Here is a 24,366-nt window from a genome sequence, read left to right as displayed (position 1 = left end):
CTTTAAGGATTATAATTACCTGAACCTCAGAAAAATCTAACTCTGGAGGTAAAGAAACGGAGGCTAGTTTATGTAAATCAGTGATGCCTACACAAGGTGTAGCCAGAGCTGATTTGATGCTATAGACATTTCAGTTCCCCAGTAGGAGAATATTACCAGCTAAAAGGCAGAATTAGGTAAACCAAACTAATTTGCTGTTCATTTTTTAAGCTACTGCAAGACTGACCCATGTGCATCTGATGCAGCAGCCTCTGTGTAGGACATCTGGGAAGAGCAAACTGGGGAGAAAAACAGCAGTAGAATTTAATATACAGACAAAATACTCTATCTTGTCCTTTTTTTCTCTTCTTGACTATCTGCTTCTCACCATTTCCTTCACTTAGACATGCAGTGCAGTTTCTAAATGCTGTTTTGAGACTCCTAGAAATAAGAGAAATTTTCTATTGGTGTAATTAGCAGGTGAGGTCCTATTGCAAGCTTAGCTCAGGGTTTGCAAATACATGTAAAGGGAGAACTGCAGAATTTCCGAGTAATTTTTTTCCCCTTCAGCTCATCGTGAGTCAGCTGAGCTGGATGATCATGTCATTTGCTCTTATCATCTTGGGGGAGCTTCTGTAAGTTTGCCCAGCACTTGGGGTCAGCCAGATGTTTGGTATGAACATGAGTGTGAAGCCAGCCCTGCTGACTCATTTGCTCCCCAAGCAGGGTGTGCAGGGACCACTTGCTGCTGCTCTCCTCCTCACGGGGCAGCAAGCTGTCTGATCACGTTTCATGCTGGAGCTCTAGATGACAAGAAATATCCTGGGGATGGTAGATTCAGGGAAGAAGCTCCATTTGCTAAGTACACAGGTGATGTTAAAGTCTGCGTAAAAGGTGTAAGTTTAGACACTAATTAACTTTGCATGTCTTTACCATAGATGGACTGGATTAACCCCAAGCAAGAGCCTTGTAGTTGTATTTGCTATTTCCATTAGCTGTGTTAGATGGACTCAAGCAACTGCTTTGTTATTAACAGAGTGATGCAGGGACTTGTAAGAGCTTGTCTAATGTTTTAGTTCTTCAGCCGCATCATCCTTTGCAAGTAGGATGAGTTTCTGTCTTGACTAGGATAGAGATTGACACCAGATCACATCACACCTTTGCATTATGTTTACAGAAGAGATGAAGCAACCCTTAAAGAGAGTCCAAGTCCAGCAAGACCTGTATTTGTGCTAAGGAATAATAATCTGTGATCTGTTAAATGGGCCTATACCTACCTACTGTTGTGATGTGAGAGTGATACCTGGCTAAGATTTGATGACACATCATTGATTTCGAGTCAGTTTTTGGAGAAGATGAAAAATTACTAAAAAAGCCTCAAAATTCCAGTTAAAATCCTATGATGTACAGTATTGGAATGTCAAGTCTCTCAACTCTCACTAATGCAGTAAGACTGAACAATTCCAACTGAAAGCAATAATGAGACTAAAATGAAACACTGTTAATGTGTTAAAACTGCATATGTTGTATATCTTCCCAGAAATAATTACTGCAGATTTCTTTGAGTCTTATTGATCAGCATGAGTTTTTGCACATTCATAAAAAATATAGTCCAAACACAAACAGCTGTACTATATATCCAGCAGGCATAAAGAATGCATGGCTTTGTCACAATCACAATGAATTAACTATTAAGGCTTTTAGAGAATAATAGCTGATGAACCAAATTTAGATACATGTTGTTGTCATAATGGAGTTTCTGTTCATAAGTTTGCTCATATACATTACTGCCTTTTTACAGTTTATGACCAAACTTATCATTTTTATACTGAAGAAAAAAAAAAAAAAAGATCAGGAAGCTGAAGAGATTTATTTCCAAGGAAGTATTAAAAGAGCTAAACATGCACAGCATGGCAGAGAGAGGGCTCAGATGGGATATAAGTTTACCGATATTTGAGCAGTCTTAATGCTGTGGGCAGAAAGGAAATATGCGTGGTGCTACAAAGGGTGGTAAGTAGGAGCAATGTTAGGGAACTAACAAAGGAGAATTCAAACCGGGTGTCAGCAAAACTTTGGTACTGAGATGTAGAATCAGAATCCACTGTGATGGAAATTGATGGAAGCAAACTGCCCTTTCTCTTTTGTTGTGAAGTTCATGTGGTAGATCAATACACTAGGATTTTATTGTCTGTAATCCCAGTTACTGTTGCTGTCTGGGCACTGTCCTGTCATTTCTCATTCATTGCTCTGTCTCTTTCTGTATGAGTCTTCCAGGCTGCAGAAGTTGTCATTTCTAAGATGCAAGTACAATTCCCATTGCACTTTTTCTTCTGTTCTTCTCTCCTTGCTCAGTTTCTTGAAAAAGAAAATCAAAGAAAATTTTAAAAAACTAAGAAAGCCTTTCGTAATGTTCCTACTCCCTATTAATATATCAGATCAAAATGCCTTTGGGGAATTATGTGAAATCAAACTTCTTGCGAGAACTAGTGATACATTAAACAGTTTTGGTTTCAAAAATTGAAGAAAGTTGCAATTTTTTTTTCTTTTTTGAGTGCTGATAAAATCTGTACCACATCAGTTTTTATTCTGTGGAAGTCATAGAAAAGCTATTCTGGGAAACCTTTATCATGCTTGGGGATGATCTTCGTATTGCTGTGCTTAGAAAGCCAGAGCCAACATTGGCAAGCATTGGTACCTGAAAGCAGGTACAGGACCCCTAAAAAGAGCGGGTTGTTCTCCAGTAGCTGCAGTTCTGTTTTCCAGTACCTCAATGGGAATTCTTGCATTGATTTTGACTTCTCATAGGTGGCTTGATTTTTCCAAAGTGTGGAATATGGAGTAAATTTGGCAATAGCTTATAGCATTCAGGACCTCTGACAGTGTTACCCCTTTTTGGTGCTTGACTTTATGCATTGAAGTTTGTTGACACATGTGTTTTAATTCGGTTAGGCATGGGGATGCTACATTTCTACAGGGAAGACATAAGGTTTTGACAATGCCAACCATAGTAATGAGGCAGCTCCACTCAGTCTGGTAGATATTATTTCAATATAAATAATATAATTTAAGTGAACAGGAAAATTACAAAGCATATTAAATTCAAGGAAAGTTCTCCATTGTCAGGCTGCTTGGTAAAGTGTGGCTGCTATAAAATCCATTAAGTTCTTTTGACTTTCATGGAGCTCTGTGAATTCGTAGGTAAAGGATTGACTTCATCTATTCAAAAAGGAGGTATATTGTTTACACCTTTGGTATTAAAAGATAAGATGCTATCCCTGCAGAGAAGGTTATGTGCAGAATGTGATATAATTTTTGATAGTATTTCTGTTCATATCAAATTATAATCTAAAAATCAATTAAAAAAATTCTTTTTGGCAGATAGTTTAGGCCTAACACAGTAACACAATCTGATAATCCTTCTTTTAACTCAAAAATAAAGGACATTCTCCTTTTGATCAGAATAAGCAGAGGTCTTTCAAATGTGTGGAGAGCCTGCACTTTAATATGTGCCTTTGTTTTAAATCAGAATAGAAAGATAAATGTAATAATTGGGTAGTTTTGGGCCACGCATTCCCTTACATTTCTTGACACTGAGAAAGATAACACCTTCTTCCAGAATAAGATAAGGCTACATCTGGAATGCTTAGCCTAATTTGGGGCCCCCCAGTAGAAGAGGCACGTACATACCAGAGGGGAAGGAGTCCAATGGAGGGCCAGCATCATGATTATGGGGTGCATGATGATTATGGGGCACATGATGTGCCAGGACAGACTCAGAGAGCTGGATTTGTTCTGCCTTAAGAAACTAAAGCAAGGAGGAGACTTTATTCCTATCTTCAACTACATTATAGTAGAGTCTAAAGAAAATACAGCTTTTGGAAGGATTCACAGGGATCGGACAAGAGGTAACAGACACAAGTTACAATGAGGGAAATTCCAATTAGAGAGTTTTTTTGTAATTATGAAGATGGTCAAGTATTGGAAAAAGGTGTCCAGTGAGGCTGCAGATGGCTGTTGATTTTTATCATTGCAGATGCTCGGAAGGTGACTGGACACAGGTCTGCACAGCTTCATCTAGTTGACTGTCCTGTTAGCAAGGGGTTGGACCAGATGATCTCCAGATGCCATTGCCAACCTATATGTTTCTGTGATTCTAAGAGACTCTGTCTTCTGGCAGCCAGAGCTGGACTATTCTTGAAGACCAAAGTTATGTATGTACATGTTAGGACCAGGCAGACAAATTAAAATCCCTCCCAGCCTATGAATTTAGAGTTCTCTTGGCAGACCAACAATTTTAGCCCAACGAATTCTCTGTAATTTCTTCTACATGAGGTGCTTATTAATTAGGAAGTGAAATGTAATACTGAAATTAGAGCTGATCAGTGAGGACTTGGTAATCCAGCCTCTTAGTTAAAGGGAAAAACGCTTGACTATATCAAACTTGCAGTTGATGTTACAGAGGAAAGATTGCCTGTAAATCTTCTATTTTTTTTCTCTTCATCCTGGGAGCTGCTGCAGGCCAAGAGCAGTTAGCTTACTTGAGCACTTTCACAGGAGCAACCTACCTGCTCATGTATGTTACTTCATATTGTCTCTGCCAGAAAAGAAGCTAACTTGTCCCCCTTGCAGACAGATTAACAGTGTAGGCACTACATGATGGAACACAGCACAGGCTGACTGTTGAAGTTATTTGTCCAGTTTCTTAGGTAGGTTATGCTAATTTGAGGCTGTTTGGTCAAAACAAATCATTTGCTAAGCCATGAACTTTAAAACTGCTTTGGAATGTGTCACTGTTCCAAAGTGACTGCTGACTTTTGGGTCTTCCTACTGCTTTCTTGCTGTTCATCAAAGAGGATTTGAATAATACTTTGCAAGAAACTTCTGTCTCCTGTCATTAGCTAAGTTGAAAAGAGGGGAAGAGGGTCTGGCACACTGAGATTTTACTGTCTCCTTCCGAGACAGACTCCCATCAAACTAAAAGCATTACTTCAGGGATCAGTCTAAACACACTATTTTCGATCTTGCCATCACTTATATCATGTTTAGTCTCATAGGAAAATGTTAGGATCGCAGATTGGTTTTCATTGTACTTGGTCACTTTTGTCTTTGGGAGACTGTGAGAAGATCAGCTACTCCTGACATGGAGAGATGGGCAATTTGAGCAACATGATAGAACTATTGAGAAGATTTGGGAAGCAAAGGCAGTGGGAAACAAAAGACCCAATCCTGTGTATTAGTGTCTGATGCTTAATCATTATGCAGAGAGGCAAGTGTCTATAACATCTGAGAAAGCAGAGAACCTTGTTTGTTTGGGAAGAAAATGTAATTGACTTGTTGCTCTGTGCCTTTGTGAGCTGTGCTTTAAATTATGTACATAGGGAGCAGTTCTTGATTCTCCCACTGATATTAAGAGGCTGGATGAAGGGAACTGAACTAGTGGGTCAAAAGCCTAGTACAGCTCCAATGGGGATGGAATTGCAAGTTGGGACCTCTTCTTCTCTAATAGGTCTTTCTCTCTCTGACATTAGGAGGGTGATGCATAGCTATGAGGTAGGTGTAATAGCAATTGCATGCCTTCCTTTAGTCCTTGTTGTGGTTTAGCCCCAGCCAGCAACTAAGCACCACGCAGCCGCTTGCTCACTCCCCCTACCCCGATGGGATGGGGGAGAGAATCAGAGGAGTAAGAGTGAGAAACACTCCTGGGTTGAGATAAGAACAGTTTAATAATTGAAATAAAGTAAAATAGTAATGATAATAATAACAGTATAATAATGATGATAATAATACTAGTGATATACAAAGCAAGTGATGCACAATGCAATTGCTCACCACCCGCTGACCGATACCCAGACAGTTCCCGAGCAGCGATCGCTGCTCCCTGGCCAACCCCCCCAGTTTATATACTGAGCATGACGTCATATGGTATGGAATAGCCCTTTGGTCAGTTTGGATCAACTATTCTGGCTGTGCCCGTTCCCAGTTTTTTGTGCACCTGGCAGAGCCTGGGAAGCTGCAAAGTCTTTGACTAGCATAAGCAGTACTTAGCAACAACTGAAACATGAGTTTGTTATCAGCATTCTTCTCCTACTAAATCCAAAACACAGCACTATGCCTGCTGCTAGGAAGAAAATTAACTCTATCCCAGCTGAAACCAGGACAACTCCTTTGATGGGAACCTGTGGGAAAGTCATGGGCTTTGTAGAATATGAAGGTAAGTGCTGAGAAACTGGCCTTAGTTTTCTTAAGGGTTGGAAATCAGCAGTGGTTGCTAGACAGAAAGGCGTCACCTTACCTCCCTTCTCATCAAAACTTCTGTGGGGTTATTTCAGGTGTAATTTATGAAAAGCTATGCAGTAGGTGTCTCTCCAGTGAACCTCTGTGAAGTTGCATCCCACTATTTGACAAGTAGTGTGGTAAAGCATCTCTCTGTATGAGGTCAGATTAATCTTTTTTTTATGGAGTTTTACATGAATGCTTTGCTTTGGGATTGTTGTTTCTCCATGCATAAATCTTTATTACACCAACAGCCTGCAGCCCCAGTGAAGCAAAGCAAAACTCATTTTTATTCTTCTCTGTATTTATCATCACAGTGAGAGAACTCATTTGAAAAGGAGTAGTGAGAGTTTCCAGCAGGTGTGGTGGGGGTTTGGGTGCTGTGAGCCTTCAGTGAGCTTATGTTTCTCCCTTTTAAATTTGAACGGGATGTGGCAATTGGGTATCATTCCCTTTGGGATGATACTGAGGATGGAACTGAAAGTGAACTTTTGTTGGAAGGTGCTATGGGAATAGAGGATCAGGTTGTGCATGCATCCATGCATGCACTTCAGTCTGGTGGATCAGAAGATGTGCTGATGTGTGCAGGCTATGCTTTGCAGCCAGCTCAGTCTGAAGCCTCAATTTTACTCGATTTTTAGCTTTCTTCAGAGCATAGGAAAAACAGGTCCCTGAATTTTACTCAGTTCCTGGCCATACCCACTGTTCCAGGTGATGTCCTGTGAAGTAGGACTGGAGGCCATCAGCTCTGAGGGGATGGCAGAAGAGCATTGCACGCGTGTGTGGATCCCACAGGAGTGGGGAAGATGCTCTGTGGGATGGTTTGCGAGTTGTCTGGTCACACGTGAGCTTGTGGGAAAGGTGTGAGTAGGCTTTTTGTGGTTGTAGACTTCAAAGGTTTTAGCTGCTGAGCCCTCATCTCTACTGGATGTGTGAAATGCAGTTTTTTGAAGGCTAATAACTTTCCCACAAAAATCCACTCATAGTTGGGTAGTTGGGTAAGACCAAAGGCACGTGCCTGAAATGGAGCTGCACTTTGTTTCAGGTCCCTACTCTAAACACTGGAGCATGAAAGGATTTCAGATTAAGCCACCAGAAATTTAACCCGGGCAGAATAACATACTTTGTCCTGCTTCATTCTTAGAAGTAACTGAAGTGCTATTTTTGAAGTTCTTCTAAAAGCTTTTATCCTTTAGACAGAAACAAGATCAGAATATATAAGCACAGACAATTAAGGTTTGGCAAAATTATAAGCTGACAACATTGGGGTCCTGTGGTAGGAAATGCTGATCACTGTTTGTAATAGGTACAAGTCCTTCCTTTGGTCTAGAGGTTGCCTAATGTAATCCAGGCTATGCCAGTGAATTTTACAGGGAGGCAGTGGTGTTTGTATGCACATTTTGGAAAGGCCATGCTTTATGGATGAGCAAAAAAGTACCCCACAGCCAAATAAAATATAGCAAAATGTCTGTGTGTCTTTGTAAACAGTGATGTGCTTTGTCCTGTTTCAGTTAATGCTATGCAGCAGTCTGAAATCATACATGTAAAAAACAAGCAAGCTGCACCAAGGCTGGTTTGCAAAGCCATACAGGTCAGTGTCGGATGGTAAGGATATGGAAATCAGCTTGGATCACAAGTGTGAATGAGTTCTGTGATTCAAAACTGGGCAGTAATAGGATCCAGTATTAGGGTCAGGCAAGTGTGAAGATATTAGTGATGAAGATTTGAAAATAAACTTTAATTTAAGACTCACGGGGCAAAATGCGATGAGTTTGGTAGACAGTGTAATTGTACTAGTAGAGAAAGGTATTTTCTCCTTCTTGACCTTTTGCCCTCCATTCAGTCACAGAAATTCATAGGTTCAAAGGTTTGCTTTTGACTTACCATGCAGTGAAGAAGCTCTGATAAGGCTTTGTAGCTATTAAACTTTCATAGGTTTGTAGCCTTGTGGTTGAAGCTAAAGAGGTGGTAACTGTTTTTTCCTCCTGGGAATAGGATTTCAATTAAGTCAGTGTTGCTCAGTATTAGAATTCCAGCCTTGCAAGCTGCTAAGTGTATGGAGTTTGTGTTACGGGGAGCAGGACCTTTGTCTGAGCCTAAAAAGTTTCCGAAATTGCTCTCTCTCCTTTACCCATCTTTGCAAAACTCAGTTTCATTTAATGCTCTGATAGCACTTGTTCTAAAGCCCATGCAACCACTGTGTTGATGCTGCTGCAGACCTGTGCTGCAGACCCATCTAGCATCTCAACAAAAAGCAGGGGATATGGTTTTTCAGAAGTGTTTGGTATTGCCAACAGTTCCTCTTGCTGAAGTCGATCAGAGCTGAGGGCTTTAGAGAATCTACCTGAAATTCTTGTGTTAAAAGTTTTTTAGCCACTCCTTTGAGCTTTTGACTACTGGGTTTTAGACAGTTCTATGGCTTCTGAGGTGAAAAAGAGATGGACCGACTTTGCTTTGATGTCTTCAGTACAAACCAGCCCCTTTCAGTTGAAATCCATGGGTGATTTGTGTAGCTATGCAAAACTGCTTGTAAAGCTAACTTGGTATACAAACTTTTTGGTGTGCCTTTCATTTCTCCCACAATTCCCCTTGAAAGGAGCTATGACTTTATGGTTTATGGACCAGGCTACCTTCTCTTGCAAATGGGAAGTCCAAGCTGTGGATTTTGCTGATATCTTGTTAGTTGAAAAGGTCTGATGGGGGAAAAAATAAAGAAAACCTAGCCTGAGAAGAGTCCTCAATGCTTACTGTCAAATAGAGCACTGGTCTGCTGGGGGGACGGATCTTTGTGGGGTTTTATGCTGTTTTACTGAAATCAGTGATATAAATGAGCCATACGTGTGCCCAGATACTGTTGTGTTTCCTGACTAGTCCTTTACCTGCTTTTTCAGTTGCTGCATGTCGCATGCCTTCTGTTCTACTGTAACACAGCAGCTTTGCATCTTGCTGCCTATATGACTCCCACTCCCCATTCTGCATGATCTGCTGAATATATTTACTGTGCATCCAGAAAAAGCTGAAATAGATGTTGATGGGTTTTTGCTTTTTGTTTTTTCCCCTGCCCCTTCTTCTCTTGACAGTTTTTTATCATGCTGTTAATTATATTTCTGTTGGAGCTCACTGTTGTGATTCTGTTCTTTGTCTATACTGACAAGGTAAGTCAGATTCTTCATTTTTCTTTCCCCTTCAGCAAATTTTTATGCCCCTTTTCCCTATAAATAAATCATGAAGCACTTGGCTTCGTATGCACATCATGCTTCTGTCTTTCTTGAGACACCCCTCTCAGAAGGAGCACTCTCAGAATGCATAAACAGCCTTGCAGGACTGGGCGCTCTTGCTTGCTCATGTGTACAACTCAAGGTCACAGATATTGTCAAGTGCATCTGCCATTTAAAAAAAAAAAAAAAAGCCACAAAAACGCTGACAAAAAACCAAAGAAGCCAACAAGCCTTACTAGGAACACGTAGGAAGAGACACACATCAGAATGAATAGGGTTATTAAAAAATATGTTTAGAATTTAAGAGCCACGTTACTGTTGTTACAAAGGAGTTGTCCTTAGCACAGGCAAAGGCGTACAATTTATTATCCTTCCAAGTTGCTCCTTGCAGCACACATGTACTTAGGTTCTACTGGAAAGCCAAGGTAAATGTATAAAAAGTTTAATAAACAAAGCTTTTGTTTGTGGTTTCAAATTTTACTTGTTTCACCTTTGTTCCTGTGCTTACTTGGTATTTCTGTTGTAAGGGCAAGACTGCCTATCTGAATTATCTTTATCCTTAAAATAATTTTTCTAAAAAAAAAATCTGAAAATCTGATATGAATAAACCCAAAATAAGGGCATAATTGTGCATAACCTGCCTATTCAATCAAAATGGTCAAAGTCCCTTACAACTGAAGACTAAGGGAGCTTGAAAATCACAAGGTAGGTGGCAAAATTTTGCCATGAATTAATCGGGTACATGACCAATAAACAGCTGCTTCTGGAATGGAAAGACAAAATAGCAAAAGATAAATAAAAATAACTACACAAAATATCTAAATAAAATTAAGATTAACAGTAGGCCTAGTTATATTCAGTATGTTAAGCAGTAACCTGGACAAGGAGTAGATAAGATGTCAACATTATTTTCTAGAAAGGCTCCAAATTAATTAATGAACACTGTGAGTGATTGTCAGGTGAACTTCTGAAGGACTGAAAAGAGCTAGGTTGCCTGACGGCATGTGGTACCTGGAACATGGAATTAACTTGCAAGGTAATTAAAGTAGAAGGGGCAATTTAAAATTACTTGTATGCATTATTTGATTCTGAATTAATTGTAACCTCTTGGGAAAAAGATCTACGCATCATACATGACATTTTAATAAAGGCATCTACTTAATATTCAGTGGGCCTCCAAAATCCAAATAAACATTTGGCATGTATTTAGAAAGGGAAATGGAAAATATTATCATGTCATTGTATAAACTGATGGACTTGCCTCACTGTGAATTTAATACTGAGTTTTGGTTACTTCATTTCAGTGAAGGGTAACAGAAATTATTAGAAGCACTAGAAAGGTGGGAGAGGGCAGTCACGAAGAGGGATTATGGAGACTAGATATCATAGAATGCTTTTTTGGGTTGGACGGGACCTTGAGAGATCATCGAGCCCAACCCCCCCCTGCAGTAAGCAGGGATTGAACCTGTGAACTTCGCATTATTAGCACCATGTTCTAACCAACTGAGCTAACCCAGCTGGTCTACCCTGATCCCAGTTTGGGAAAAGAAAGAGATCCACTGCTTAAGTGATCTTAAGAAGATAAATGATAGCAGTTTCTAAAATAATAACATACTAGAGACCTGTCCTGAACACAGAAGAAATAGTTGAAAATATTAAGGAGTAGGTTTAAAAGATAAATGTTTCTTCTGCTCCATATCATCATCTTGTAGAATTCCCTGTTGTTGGCTGTTGCTGAGGCTGATAGTTCAATAAATGTGTGGGTATGGAGGAAAGAAAAAAAGCAATGAAACATTTTTATTCATAAAGCAATCAACACTGTTATGTTGACAAGTGTCTCTGACAAGGATAGAGAATGTTGGTCCTCACTGTTCAGAGGCAAAAATAGTGAAAAAGTGTCAGGAAGGATTCCTTTCCTGCTTCAGCCTGTTGATTTGCAGTGGGTTTTAGTTGTTCTTTTAGAGATCAGGAAATTTAACTTTCCTCTGAGTCATATGCTGTGGGTTAATGCAGGAGGTACACTACAGTTGTCTGTAAGATCAAAACACAGTCTGAAATACGGACTCCAGTTCAGGTGCAGTTTTACTGAGTTAAGAAATTGCTGTAGTCTGTGTATTGTGGATGATCAAATTTGAGGCTCTTAATGTTCCTGCCTGACTTTAAATCTATGGTCTTATACTGAGGAAATCAATAGTTTGTGTTACACTTACAGTCCTGCCTGCAGAATAAATAAAACAGCAGGAGGCTAAAACTAGTATTTTCATACAGCATGCTTAGAATTTGTGTGCTGGCTTTCCTGATGTGAAGAACTGTCTTGCCCCATGTACTGGTATAGGGAAGTAGCTAACCTAGACAAGTCCACCATAGTAATTCAGTTAATGCAGTTTATTGGAAAATCGGTGAAGGAACAATCTACACTAACACTTGCACATCAGAAGAAGGTAACATTAATTTTGTGTGCAAAAGCAGAAGAGGACTCTGCAGATTAAGACTTTGAGGGCTCCTGTATCATTGATTCATATAAATACATCTCTATATATCTCATATGTATATATTCAAGTACCTGGTAGCCTTCTGTTAATTAGGAGTGTACGTACATGCAAAACTCTTCTCAGGATAAAATGGGGGCCAACTGTTGTTTCCTGTTTTCTGGCTTGAGAAGAGGTTGAATAATGGATTCCCAGGCAGTTTTCACTTACTCCTACTTTGTCAAGTGGAAGGACTTTGGAGTGGATACTTCCTCCCTTGTTACAGAGTTTAATCAATACTCTCCTCTTTCTGTGAAGCAGGGTGGTGTTACTAACCCATTTAGGTGGAGAGGCAGGAGCTGAGAGAGTTGCCCAAGACTCTGCAGGCAGCTGGGGCTGATTCTAAATTTAGAGCTCTTGGTGTTTTGGCTGACAGCAAGGGATTTGAGAGACTGAGCTGTGCCAATGGCAGGGCTGGGTATTGCAGTTGTCTTAATAGCACTTGTCCAGTGAATGATGTGCATTTTGTTCCTTCTGCTGTAAAATGGGCACAGTAGCAAGCTGGTGCTTGCACCGCAATATCAGCCGCAGCCTGAATGTGCATCCAGGTGCATGTGGACACAATGCATGGGCTCTCGAGCAGTGAAACAGTCTCTCTGTATCCATTGCTGGGACTATTGCTTTAGTAGCGTGTTAATTATTAAAAAGCATCACGACAAAAGTTTTTACAGCTGTTCATAGATAATTTTTTGACATAGCACTTTTATTCTTTTGCTGTGGAAGAGCATGCAGTTGTGGAGGTGGACAGGACAGGCTGCTGGGACTGAAGGCAGCGTAGACTGACCTGTTCTCATTCATCAGCTTGGGAAAAGCCCCCAAAATTGCCTCTCATTCTAGTGACTTGGCGGCAGCCTCTCTGAGCTTTTAAGCAGCCAACTTGCTCCCATGCCCTAGAATGTCATCCTGCCTTTTCTTGACAGAGAAATGTTTGTCTTGATCTCATGAGATTAATTCTGCCTTGGACTTTACAACTCTTTCTCTGAACTGGCTATGCGGTCTGATGTTGTAAAGAGAGAGGGGCTTAGAGAAAGCTCAGGAATACATAGTATAGGAAGGAAAAGGGGCAATGTCTTGCTTCTTGGAGCTGCACTGTGGATCTCGTCGGCAGGGCCTGAGCTCACACCTTGTTCACTAGTGATTCTTCCAACTGTCCTGGCTGGTTACATTGCAAAATATGAATCCCTTGAGTTCTGCAGAAGTGAAATATGGGCTGTGTGCAAATAGGGTAAGGAAATGCATTCCTACGGTATGGTTGTCAGGAAAAATATATAGCACACTTATTTTGTCCTGGCTGTTCCCAAAGCAACAAAGTGATTGGTTCATAGGCTGCCTTCAGCTCAAAGTGGACACGTAAGGGACTTGGGAGCTCCTGTTGGTGTTTGTGCATGTTCATATGCAAGTTCCCAAAGTGGAACTTTTTATTTTTTTGACGGCAGAAATATCAGCCCAAGAGATACGGGTATCGAATGGCGTTTTTGTGATTATGAGAACTAAGGCAGGTTGTTATCGCTCTCAGCACACAGTTTCTTCAGGCTAAATTTATGCCCCCATTTGAAGCAGTCCAAACTCCAGTGACATTGCTAGAGTCATGTGAATGGGTATGTGACTGGCCACCCATCTATAGCTTGAATATTCTCTTTAATATGTTTCATTTTTATTCCATTACTACAGAGCAGCATTTGACATTTTTGTAAGTTGGTCATTTCTATGTGAGGCTCTATATGTATTTTTAAGAGATCCATGGAGTATGATATGGTTAACCTTAATTTTATTGTGATAAAGAGAAAGCAGTAGGGCCCTATCCTATCGGAGGCTGGATATTCCTTGTATTTCTCAACACCAGACTGGACCCTGTTAGAACATAAATTACGCTAATAAAATGCATAGGCTCGTACCAGATCTAACTTGTATAATCCTTCTGGTTTGAGCATCTGTATTTATTTTTACTGTGATGATTCTCCTGGAGGCACAGAAAAAAAAGTCCATATTTACTTTTTTTCAGCTGTAATACATGACTTTTTTTCAGTAGGTTTGTTTGTTCAGATGTCTGCATTTTTTCTGATTTATGGGCAAAGCTATGGTGCTGCTATTTAATGCCCACAAATGGAAGAACATAACTAAACCACTATAATGTGGTTTGTTTTATTTTTTTCTTTTCTTTTTTAAATGTCAACTGAGTAACATAAGCCAGTGTAAGGAATCACTGACTATGATATTTGATTATGGGAGCAGTTACTGCTATTGGCAACTCAAAGTTAAGACCAGAATTTTCAATAGAGATTAGGCCATTAACTCACTTGGGGTCCCTGTGAAAATTACAGCCTAAATTCCATGCTTGCTTAGCTGTGTTGGAAATGGCCCACGGAATGGTAGAGGATTGAAAAATAATGGCTGCTTCTGTTTTTCATGAGATGTGTGCAAATGCTCTTGTTTTCCGTGTCACAGTAAATTGTAATGAGTTCCTCTATAGCTTTTACTGCTAGCTTATAAAAAATACAGTCTGTAGATTGATGCATTTCTTGGTTTGTTTCTCAAAACATTTTACAAATTATTGTAATTCCTGATATTTTGTCTCATACAGATTATAGACAGCAGACTGGAATTTAGTGGGTATGATTTCAAGTATAGCTCAGTCCTCACAACCTTTTTCACTTGGCTTTAAAGACAAAGTGGAAAAACTGAATCTCTTCCACCTTCTGCACTCATGAGCAGCTGCTCACAGAAATGATCTGATGCTGCTGAGCCTCTCGCCAGTATGAGGAAGGGATTCACAATCAAACTGAAGAAATTATTCATACAGAAAGTTTAGTTCAAACTAAACTTAGTTCGTGTTAATCTTTCTGAAAATGGAGAAATGGAGGCTAAAATGAAGGGACAAGATCATTCAAATTGTATGCACTTTACAAATGGTCTTAAGTTACTGGAAAACAACAGGCTTTGGAAAGTCCTGCAAAACTGGCAGGGTGGTTACTCTGTACCACTCTTCAGTCAGATGGCCTGCCTTTTCTACCAAGGTTTCTTCATCAGCATTTGACTTTACCTATGTCATCCCATTGTCACATGTCTGAAAAATCCTTACTGTTGAAACTTTTGAGTGGTGGTAGAAATATTGGGCTGCTGTATCTTCCTTTGCCACAGTGAACATAGCTGTTCCTGCTGCTGTGCAAGGCTGGGAGAATTTCAGAACGTGTGTGGGCAGTTTCTGCGTTTGTTGGCATGCAAAAGGCTCACAAGAGGACAAGGCCATTTTTAACTCTCTGTGGTATTTCTGTGGGGATGTGCTGCATTAACATGACATGCTTCAGAGCATGCAAGTCCTGGTATGTGTATGGAATGGTTTCTGAGCAGCCTGTGTGTTAATGCTTTATTTTCCAGTTAAAGCTCCACTTGTTTTGTTTTTAAAAGAGCTTTCCACACATTGGGCAGTTTCTGGCATGTAGCATCTCTCTGGCAGAGTTCTGGAGTTACAGTTTTGCCTAAGTGCTGACACAGCTAAAAGCCATTTCTCAGACAGGAGTGGCATTGCAGGCGGATGTGGAGGAATCTATAGATTGTCTCCTGGACTGTGATGCGCTGCAATTATTGCTCTGTGAGGGTGATGCGTTAGCCCTGGTCAAGTATTTTATTTCTCTGTTGCAAAATAATGTTATGTAAGTGCTGATAGAAAATAAGAAAAGACAGAAGTGTCTCTGTGGTTTATTTTACTTGGTAATAAGCTTAGTTTTAACTAGTTTATTAGCATTTCAGTACTGATGTCATACAATAGGGAGTTGCAGAAATTTCATCAAAAGAATTTAATTATAACCAATTCGTTTTGGCTTCTTTTCAGCAAAGCATTAAGGCATAGGTTTAAATCTGTCCCTGTTCAGCAGATAACTTAAGTGCATGCTTAAATCCATGTGACTGACTTAATAATTTACTGAAGTCTTGTCAAAGTTGAAATGCACCTTTTGTGTCTTTCCTTTAAAAGGAATATTGCTAAGGAAATACAAATGACAGTGAAAAACTCTTGAAATTGTAATGAAGCATCACATCTTTCACTCCATAGGGAATTTAGTGAAAAATAATTCATGTTTGCTTTAAAGCTTTATTGGTTATCTTTTTCTATTTGTTCTGAACAGCTTTCCATTTAGTATCTTGAACTCCAACACATCACTTTAAGCTTTTTTTAGGCAGGAGGAGGTGAGGGGGATGGAATTTATTTGCCTGTGTGGCTGAAAAAGCAAACACACCAAAGGAAATCCCAATAGTTTCACTAATTCATTTGTCAAAGGAGGATTTCATTGAAAGTGCACTTCCAAAGTGCTATTAACAGGCTTGTTGAAGGATAGTGAAGTATTGATGAAAAGAATTAAGTGCATGCTCAGAAATAGGTGTTATTTAGGAACGATAACTGCAGATAAAATGCATTACAGCTCCCCACTGGGAACTCTTGATCAATGGTTGATCAAGGCCTAATTGATTCCTTGAATAAAGTGTTAGCAGGGGAGTGGGTGTGGGGAGAGGAAAATCAAACTTTCCTAAATTAAGCTCCATGCCTAACACAAATACTTTTTGTAAAGATTAGATAATGCAGTAGCCTGTCAGGTCTTTATGCCGCGTATCTTCCTATTTTGGCTGAGTTCAGAAATGAAGATGAATGTAGGTATCTCATCCTAGTCAGTATGGATTTTTGTTCATATTGCAATGAGTACAATGTTTTTTATATTGTCCTGCTGCACAGTTTGGAATAGTGCTTTTTCTCAGGAGAAATCCAGTTCTGACCTCCAACCTGGCTGACTGGGAGATTAATTCCCAGAGCTGTATAGATGAATCAAACACAGCTGCTGCTGCCATTATGCCTGGCTTAAAGCCAGCCAGATCTATCTTTTATTTCCTGGCATCACTAAATTCATCTGAGGGTCTCCTGATAAATATTTGGCAATGGATCAGTTAGCCTACAACAGAAAGAGATGTATCTGGCCTTCCTTCTTGCTGGTTTGTAATCCCTAATTAGAGGTTAGCTCATAATCTCAGGAGCACATCAGACTATATTTGTGGGAGCACGTTTACGATGCTTTGCTTCCCATGCCTGTGTCTCAAGTTTCAGGTTTCATAGTAGACAGAATATGAGTGGTACAGGTCTTCAGCCAGCCTCTCCGAAGGAAAACTCTAGAATACTGTAATGGTGGTTATTAAATACATTGCACAACTACATGCTTTTTGTTCAGGCATCTTAAAGCACGTTACAAGTGGTAAGTAGTTTAGCTCCGCTTTTGCTGACTGGGAGAAATTATGCGGAAGGCTAAATCCTGACAGTCTCCTGGGAAATACTTAGTGCTCTCATGTCTGAATGAATGTAATGGGACCTTACTACTCCAGAGGACAAGTTTTTACATGACTCATCTGTGGTCAAATAAGAAGCCATTTCAACATCTAGATGGATCAGGAACTGAATGCATGCTGGTATTCTGTGCTGATAGAACTCAAGTGAACGGCACTGGTTTACATACACCTGATCAACACTGGTTTTAGCTGGTGACTGTCCCCTAGTTTCGCATCTGTTCTAACTGCTGGTACATGATTTATACAATTTTATTTGGAAATGGGAAGAATAGCAGAAAGACAAAAGAATGTTTTAGAAAGGCAATTAAATAATTAAGGCAGCTTTAGACATTTAAAGACAGGCAACATCAAAAGCAGAGGAATGACTGAGGTAGTATATTGAAACAGCACATTTTATTCATTCTATGAACATTTTTGATGTGTCACAATGTATTTCAGACAACATTAGAAAATGACAGTAAACTAAATGTTTAACATTTTTTACATATACAAAAAGAGGAGGGAAGATGACTTTTTGTGTTATCAGACTGTAAGGAGGCCGATAGCATACAGTCGTCCTTGTCTTGGGTTTGTCAGCTGCAATTAAGACTAATGTGCTGAGTAGACCACTTTATTAGGTATAATTTGCAGATGAAGTTCTTTCAACTCCTTCCTTTTACTTAACTCAGCAGTGGTATACACAGAATGACTCCTAGTTGAAATGAGGCAAGACAGATCTGTTGATCAGCAGCTCTAAACCATTACTAGTTCTGGGTTCTCTTAGGGTTGGAGTGTGTTGACTTTAAGGCCACAAATAGTGTTCAGGTGCTTTATATTCCCCAAACTCCTTGATACGTACAAGGCATCCACTGTATAGCATAGCTTCTCATTGGAAATATTGCTGCACTGCAAGGCGGTGTTGTCTTTCTGGCTGATAATCGTGGGTTGAATCCTTGCTGTGAAGTTCAGGTGTAGGAAGGAGGTTCAGCAAGTGTTCTAGACACCAGATGTTGTAGCTTTTGAAATATATTCCCAAACTTACAAAACCAACCTAATCAATGGTGATTACCAATCAATGGTAATCAACACCTGCTTGCTGTTTTACTATCTGTGCCAGTTAAACACCAACCCGGTATATCTGTAATCATCTTTAATAAGGACTAATTATCTTTAATCATTCAGGATCTTGGACTCCCTGAATCTTTTTACAAATGAGCACCAAAATCAGTGATTGACTTGACAATACGAAATGACTGAGCTGGAAGACACAGAAGTAGATTTTGTGTGAAGGGGTATATCTTAACAGGAAGCAGAGAGAGAACTTTATTTTACAATTTCTGAGTGCACACATTTTCTACTTGAAGCTTTCAGTGCCTCTGATAATTTGGATGATGATGGTATAACACAATTTTGCTAGTGTCCTGGCATTAGCAGTGAATGTACAAAGATTGTTTTAACCATGGCTCAGTCTTAATTCACTTTATTGTACTGCAGTTATTTTGTGTACCTTCTTCTATGTCTTTAAATTGCAGGGGAGGCATCCTTGAGAACAGAGAATTCTCCTGTAGGTTCAGTTCTTTCTTGTTGAAACCCATTCATCTACTTACACTCCCCCCTCCTGCTACTAATTGTCTTTTATACAACTTCTTAATGAGTTTTTTCTGTGATAGATTATTGAATTATTATACAACAATATATATTTTGATTTTCTTGCTTGCTCCATTTTGCACTTTACTGCCCTAAGCCAAGGATGTTGTTGCTCTGCCAGACGTTTTTGCCATCTGCACCTTGCCACTCTAAACCACAGGAAAGCAGAACAATACCTGTCATCATCTTCAGCTGTGCTGATGTTGCTTCTGTTGACAAAGTTCTAACCTCAGCATTTAGGAAACCTTTTCAGAGGTCACCTTGAAGGGCATATTGAAGTGCAAAATGAATTGCATGTTAAAAATTGGAAAATTATGTAAATGAAGCAAAATAGAAAAGATTCAAAAGATCATTTAAAAATATTTGAGAAAAGAACTAAAGCCTCTTTCTCTAGAGAATAATGAAAATGGAAAGTCATGAAGCACATAAGAGAAAAAGATTTTGATTCAAAACCAGATGTTTGTTAGATTTATCTCACAAGACATTCAGGTTTTCTTTTGAAAATTTGGGACCAAAGGAGTTGCAATAAGATTTGAATTAATCAAAATTGTTGAAGGGATATTTAAAAGCTGTGAAGAGAATCAACATTACTCTCTATACAACACACATGCACAAGAAAACATCCTGCAGATTTCTTTCAGGTCCACCTTTTTCTCGATGAATAGGGAATGCATTGTAATTGGCAGAAAAGCAGCTGAATACATTCAAATAAAGAGAAGCAATGTTTTTTTCAAGGTCAGGTAGCTTGGGAAAAAAAAGAAATTGATTTTCTTTTGGGGACAGTGAAGAAAGCAGGAGGAGAATGTGTTGCATACCTTGAAGTGTGTTGAGACTGGACTGGTATTTAAGAAAATGTCAGTGGAGTGCCCTTGCTGCTACCACCACTGCTGGTGGCCATTCAGTGGCCAGGTGTGGCTTCCCATAGCTGGGTGTTCTCAGTGGAAACCTGGTTCATGCTGTCTTTGACACTGATTTATGTACAAATGGCAGAGACAGCTCTTTCGTAATGACTGTTGTTATTGCAGAAGAGAACTGAGCAATGAGGATTGCTTTTCCAATTGCCTATCATAAGTTTTATTTTCTCTCTTTCAACTCTATTCATGTAAGTGTCAGTTTTCATGTAAGAACTTCAGTGGGAGATGATTAGATGAGTAAGACTAGGATGCTGGAATGGCTCTCTGCTGCTGGATATCACAGTTTTGCCATATCCATTTTAAGCCATTTAGGGGGTTAGTTACATGATACAATATCAGGTGTCAACACAGAATGAATACACAAATTACCACTTTATATGTGGTAAAATCCTGGTCCCAGCGAAGTCAGTGGGAGCTGTGTTGTTGTATTCCATGGAGCCAAGCTATTATCCTTAATTTTAGGATTTTTGTAATCTCCTTCCTACTTCCCCACATGGTGATCCAAATAATGCTCACTTGAGTGTGTGAGATGGTGTATTACAGTGCTATAGGAGATTCTTCTGCATGGCAACTGAAATAATCGGGGAGTTTTGTTCTCTAGCATGATGATGTCTTAAAATTGCAATGCAGAATGTGTGGGATGCTGGTGCCTGCTAAGAAATTGGTTGAACTTTGGCTGCAGAAAAATCACACATTTCCAAGAGAAATTAAATTTATGAAATCTAGATTCCTGTGGATATTTGTTCCCTAATCTCTGCTGTGGTAACTTGGCTTTGCCATCCATGTTGTCAGTAACTGTCCAGCACCCTTGCTATGGTACAGAATCGCAGAATTGTTTAGGTTAGAAGGGACCTCTTGAGATCAGGTAGTCCAACCCCCTCCTCAAGCAGGAACAGCTGGAGCTGGCTGCCCACTGTGTCCAGTTGAGTTTTGAACATCTCCACAGATGGAGACTCCACAATCTCTCTGGGCAACCTCTTGTAGTGTTTAACCACCCTCACAGTAAAAAAAGTGTTTTCTTGTGTTCAGATTGAATGTCCTGCTTTTTAATTTGTGCCTATTGCCTCTCGTGATCTCAGGGGCACTACTGAGAGGAGTCTGACTCCCTCTTCGTCATTCCCATCGGTTATTTATGCACATTGATAAGAACCCCTCTGAATCTTCTTTTCTCCAAGGCTGAGCAGTCCCATCTCTCTTGATCTCTCCTCATATGAAAGATGCTCCAGTTAAATCATCTTTATAGCCCTGTGCAGGACTCACCCCAGTAAGTCCGTTTCTTTCGTGTACTGGGGAGCCCAGAATTGAACACAGATATAGCCTCACCAGTGCAGAGTAGAGAGGAAGGATCATGTCCTGTGACACGCTAGCAGTGCTTCTCCTAATGCAGTCCAGGATACTGTTGGCATTCTTTGCTACAAGAATACATTTCTGGCTCATGGTCAACTTAATGTCCACCAAGATGCCAAGGTCTTTCTCTGCAGAGCTACAGGTGTCAGAAGTCATACTAAAGGCAAGGTAAACAACATCCACTGCTCTCCCCTCATCCACAGAGCTAGTTACCATATTGTGGAAAGCTGTCATGTTAGTTAAACATGATTTCCCCTTCGGAAATCCATTCTGACTACTCTCAATCATCTTCTTGTCCTTCATGTGTTTGGAAATGGTTTCCAGGATTAGTTGCTCCATCACCTTCCCAGGGATTGAGGTGAGAATGGCAGGCCTGTAGTTCCTGGATCTTCCTTATTGCCCATGTTGAAGGTAGGAGTGGTATTTGCTCTCTTCCAGTGTTTAAGAACTTCTTACCATCCTCTAGTGGGACAGAGAATCCTCTCTTGTCTTGTATGGTATTGCCATTTCTTGTCCAGTACTTCCAACCACTGCACTGGCAAAAAAGCAGCCCAAGTGCTGACTGGCAGGGCACTATGTATTCTAGAGCAGACAAAATGTGTATATGTTACACTCCCATTTCAGCCTTTTTTTTTCTCATTCTGGGTATTAATTTTAGGTATCTGATGCATCTAGTCACCAGTTTTCACAAAAATTATGGAAGTTGAGTGTATCTGAAATCTGTGTGTCTACCAACCATTTGACTTCATTTTTTTGCTTTATAATTATTTGTTGAAGACATATAATGCCAAGAACTTTCCAATGACAAAATGCTCCCACTGGTGCATGCCATAGGTTTGCAGTGATTAAACAAAAGGAGAATATTTGAGTTAAAGGTGAATATGTGAATTAAAGCTTTTTCTCAGTGATACTTACTGGAATGAGTGCTTTTCCAATTAGCCTTTCACTGCCATTTATTTGAAATTACTTTTTTTGAATATGTACTTTTGAGTTCCTGGAATGTGCTTGATATCAAATTGCTAAGGGGGCAGCAGGGAAAGACCTCATTCCACATTGAGATGGACTTTTTGAGGATTTAATATGTCTCTTTTCCACACAGACGTTTATTAGATTTTGTGATTGGATATGGTTATATTTTTGTGTTCATCCCATAAGGATCAGCTAGTGCTATGTATGGTAAAATGGAGAATGTGTCTTTTTGCTTCTACATCTTTGGTGGGGCCCCGCAGATTCCGCAGGACTTGGATTCTGGATTCCTCGGGCTCCTTGCTCCTAATTCAGGGGCAGCTCCTAGCACGCTTGTTAGACGCCACAGAACTGTCAACATTACCGTGTATCTCTTCAAGATTAGATCAGGCTCTGAGATGCAAAACTACTCTCCTGCTTGATCTGGGAAATACACAGGCACTTTGCTGATCTAAAGGCCTTCCTCCACCCATTCCAGACATGTTTTGAGCGTTGTTCCGCTGGAGTAGCTGGCCATTTGGAATAGACCTGTTTGCCGTGTGCCTGGAAGAGCTATAGTCTTCCCTGAGAGGCTGGGGTGACACTGTAGAGAGGCTTGTGGCATGTCCTGGTATGAATTTGCCTGTATATGGTCCCTGCTATGTCCTGTTCAGCAGATACTAACACCCAGGTTTAAAGATGGACAAATGAACCCTTTCCATGTGCCCTTATGAAAAAATTTCAATGCAAATGAGCAACATGATATTTTAAATCACTGTTTCACAGACTCTGTGTGTTTATTTCTGGTCCCAGTAGGATGCCATGCAGAGTCACAGCCTGTAAGTGTCACTCAGTAAGTCTTTATCTATTCCACAGCTTTTATGTTTAAAGTTGATACATCTCATTAATCTCCTTTTTTTTTTTTCCCTTAATAGCATATTTAATTCAAAGATTCCAATATCACTCTTTCTCAAGATTTTTCCATGTGAACCTTTCTAGAGGAGATTAATTTATCAGAGAATGGTTCAGGAGTCCTGTTCTATTTAGATTCTTGTGAAAAGTGGCACGTTTGGGGACTGAGAAACAAAGCTGATGAGGGTGTAAAATGCGTTACTTGAAACATGTTTCTTTAGTCACACAATTATTCTCTTTCTCCTCAAAGACTGTTTGCCTCATTCAGCTTAAGCTGAGCATCATGAATCCACAATTTAAATAGCCTGAATTAAGAGGATTAAGTTTCTGATCTCTAACCTTCCAAGAGAAGAGGACATTGAGATGTCCCCATGTCAATTCTGACTTGCCGATCACTTCACCTTCTGTCCTTGAAACAATTATCCAGTGGGAATTTTAGGTTGCACACAGGCAACTTGTGTTCTCATTGAATAGAGTTAAGTGGAGTTAAGTAGGCAAGAATTTGACACTTGTTACAGAGGTTGTTCTTATGCAACTTCTAGGTTCTCTTTTAAGTGGTGGTGCTGGTGGAATCTGATAAAGAGAAAACTTAATGCTAAAGGAAAATGAGATTTAAGAGACAGTTAACCACATCCTGCATAATAAAAATGTGTTTTTAAGCCAAGAGCGATTTGGGTGTCTCTCCCTGCTTGACCCACTTTGAGATAATTTAGAGAGGTTTGAATTTTTACACTTCATGAAAATTAGACCTGCTGGGATGTGAAGTGGGGTGCCCCAAATCCTCTATCATTTCTGCAAGTCATCTCTGAGGTAGAGTGACACTGAACAGCAGTACAGTGGTGGGACATGGTTCAGTGCACTGCCTACCACAGCAATGCACTTCACAAGGGAAGAATTCCTTGGGTAAGAATGAATCTTAACATTCCTTTTTTTGTGTCCTGTGGCCTCTCATACTCCCTTTGGCATACAGTCACGCGTGGAGGGTAAAGATGCATTTGTATTAATAAGCATATTGTTTTGGATCACTTAATTTGGTTTATCAGGAACTAGCAGCTCACCTGGTCCTCCATTTCAAGCTGAAATGGAGGAATAAATTAAACAAGTCTTTCATCTCAGCAGAATTTTATAAAAGTGAGTGGGGAATGAAAGGTGAATTGCATTTTATAAAGTAGGAAATTAAATTGTCCTTCCCCCCTCTAACTCGGAAAAACCAGGAAAAGTCAGGAAAATGTTCCTTGCTTTCTGGATGTACCAATATTCCTCCCCCAGTCTGGGCTGTCTCAGAACGTACAGGAAGGG

At 39.9% G+C, this 24,366-nt stretch overlaps 1 protein-coding gene across 1 annotated transcript in view; it reads left to right on the top strand.

The window, feature by feature from the left end:
* TSPAN4 (tetraspanin 4) overlaps window positions 1–24,366 on the top strand; it is a 205,032-nt gene that overhangs the window by 142,557 nt on the left and 38,109 nt on the right. The window contains exon 3 of the mRNA XM_075712529.1: window positions 9,333–9,407. Within this exon, the coding sequence (XP_075568644.1) occupies window positions 9,333–9,407 (75 nt within the window). The remainder of the gene's footprint in view (window positions 1–9,332; window positions 9,408–24,366) is intronic.

Source organism: Pelecanus crispus, chromosome 6 (assembly GCF_030463565.1).
Source record: "Pelecanus crispus isolate bPelCri1 chromosome 6, bPelCri1.pri, whole genome shotgun sequence".
Classification (NCBI taxonomy): Eukaryota; Metazoa; Chordata; class Aves; order Pelecaniformes; family Pelecanidae; genus Pelecanus; species Pelecanus crispus.
Note: the sequence above shows the minus strand (reverse complement) of the source record. Positions and strands in the feature narration are given on the sequence as shown.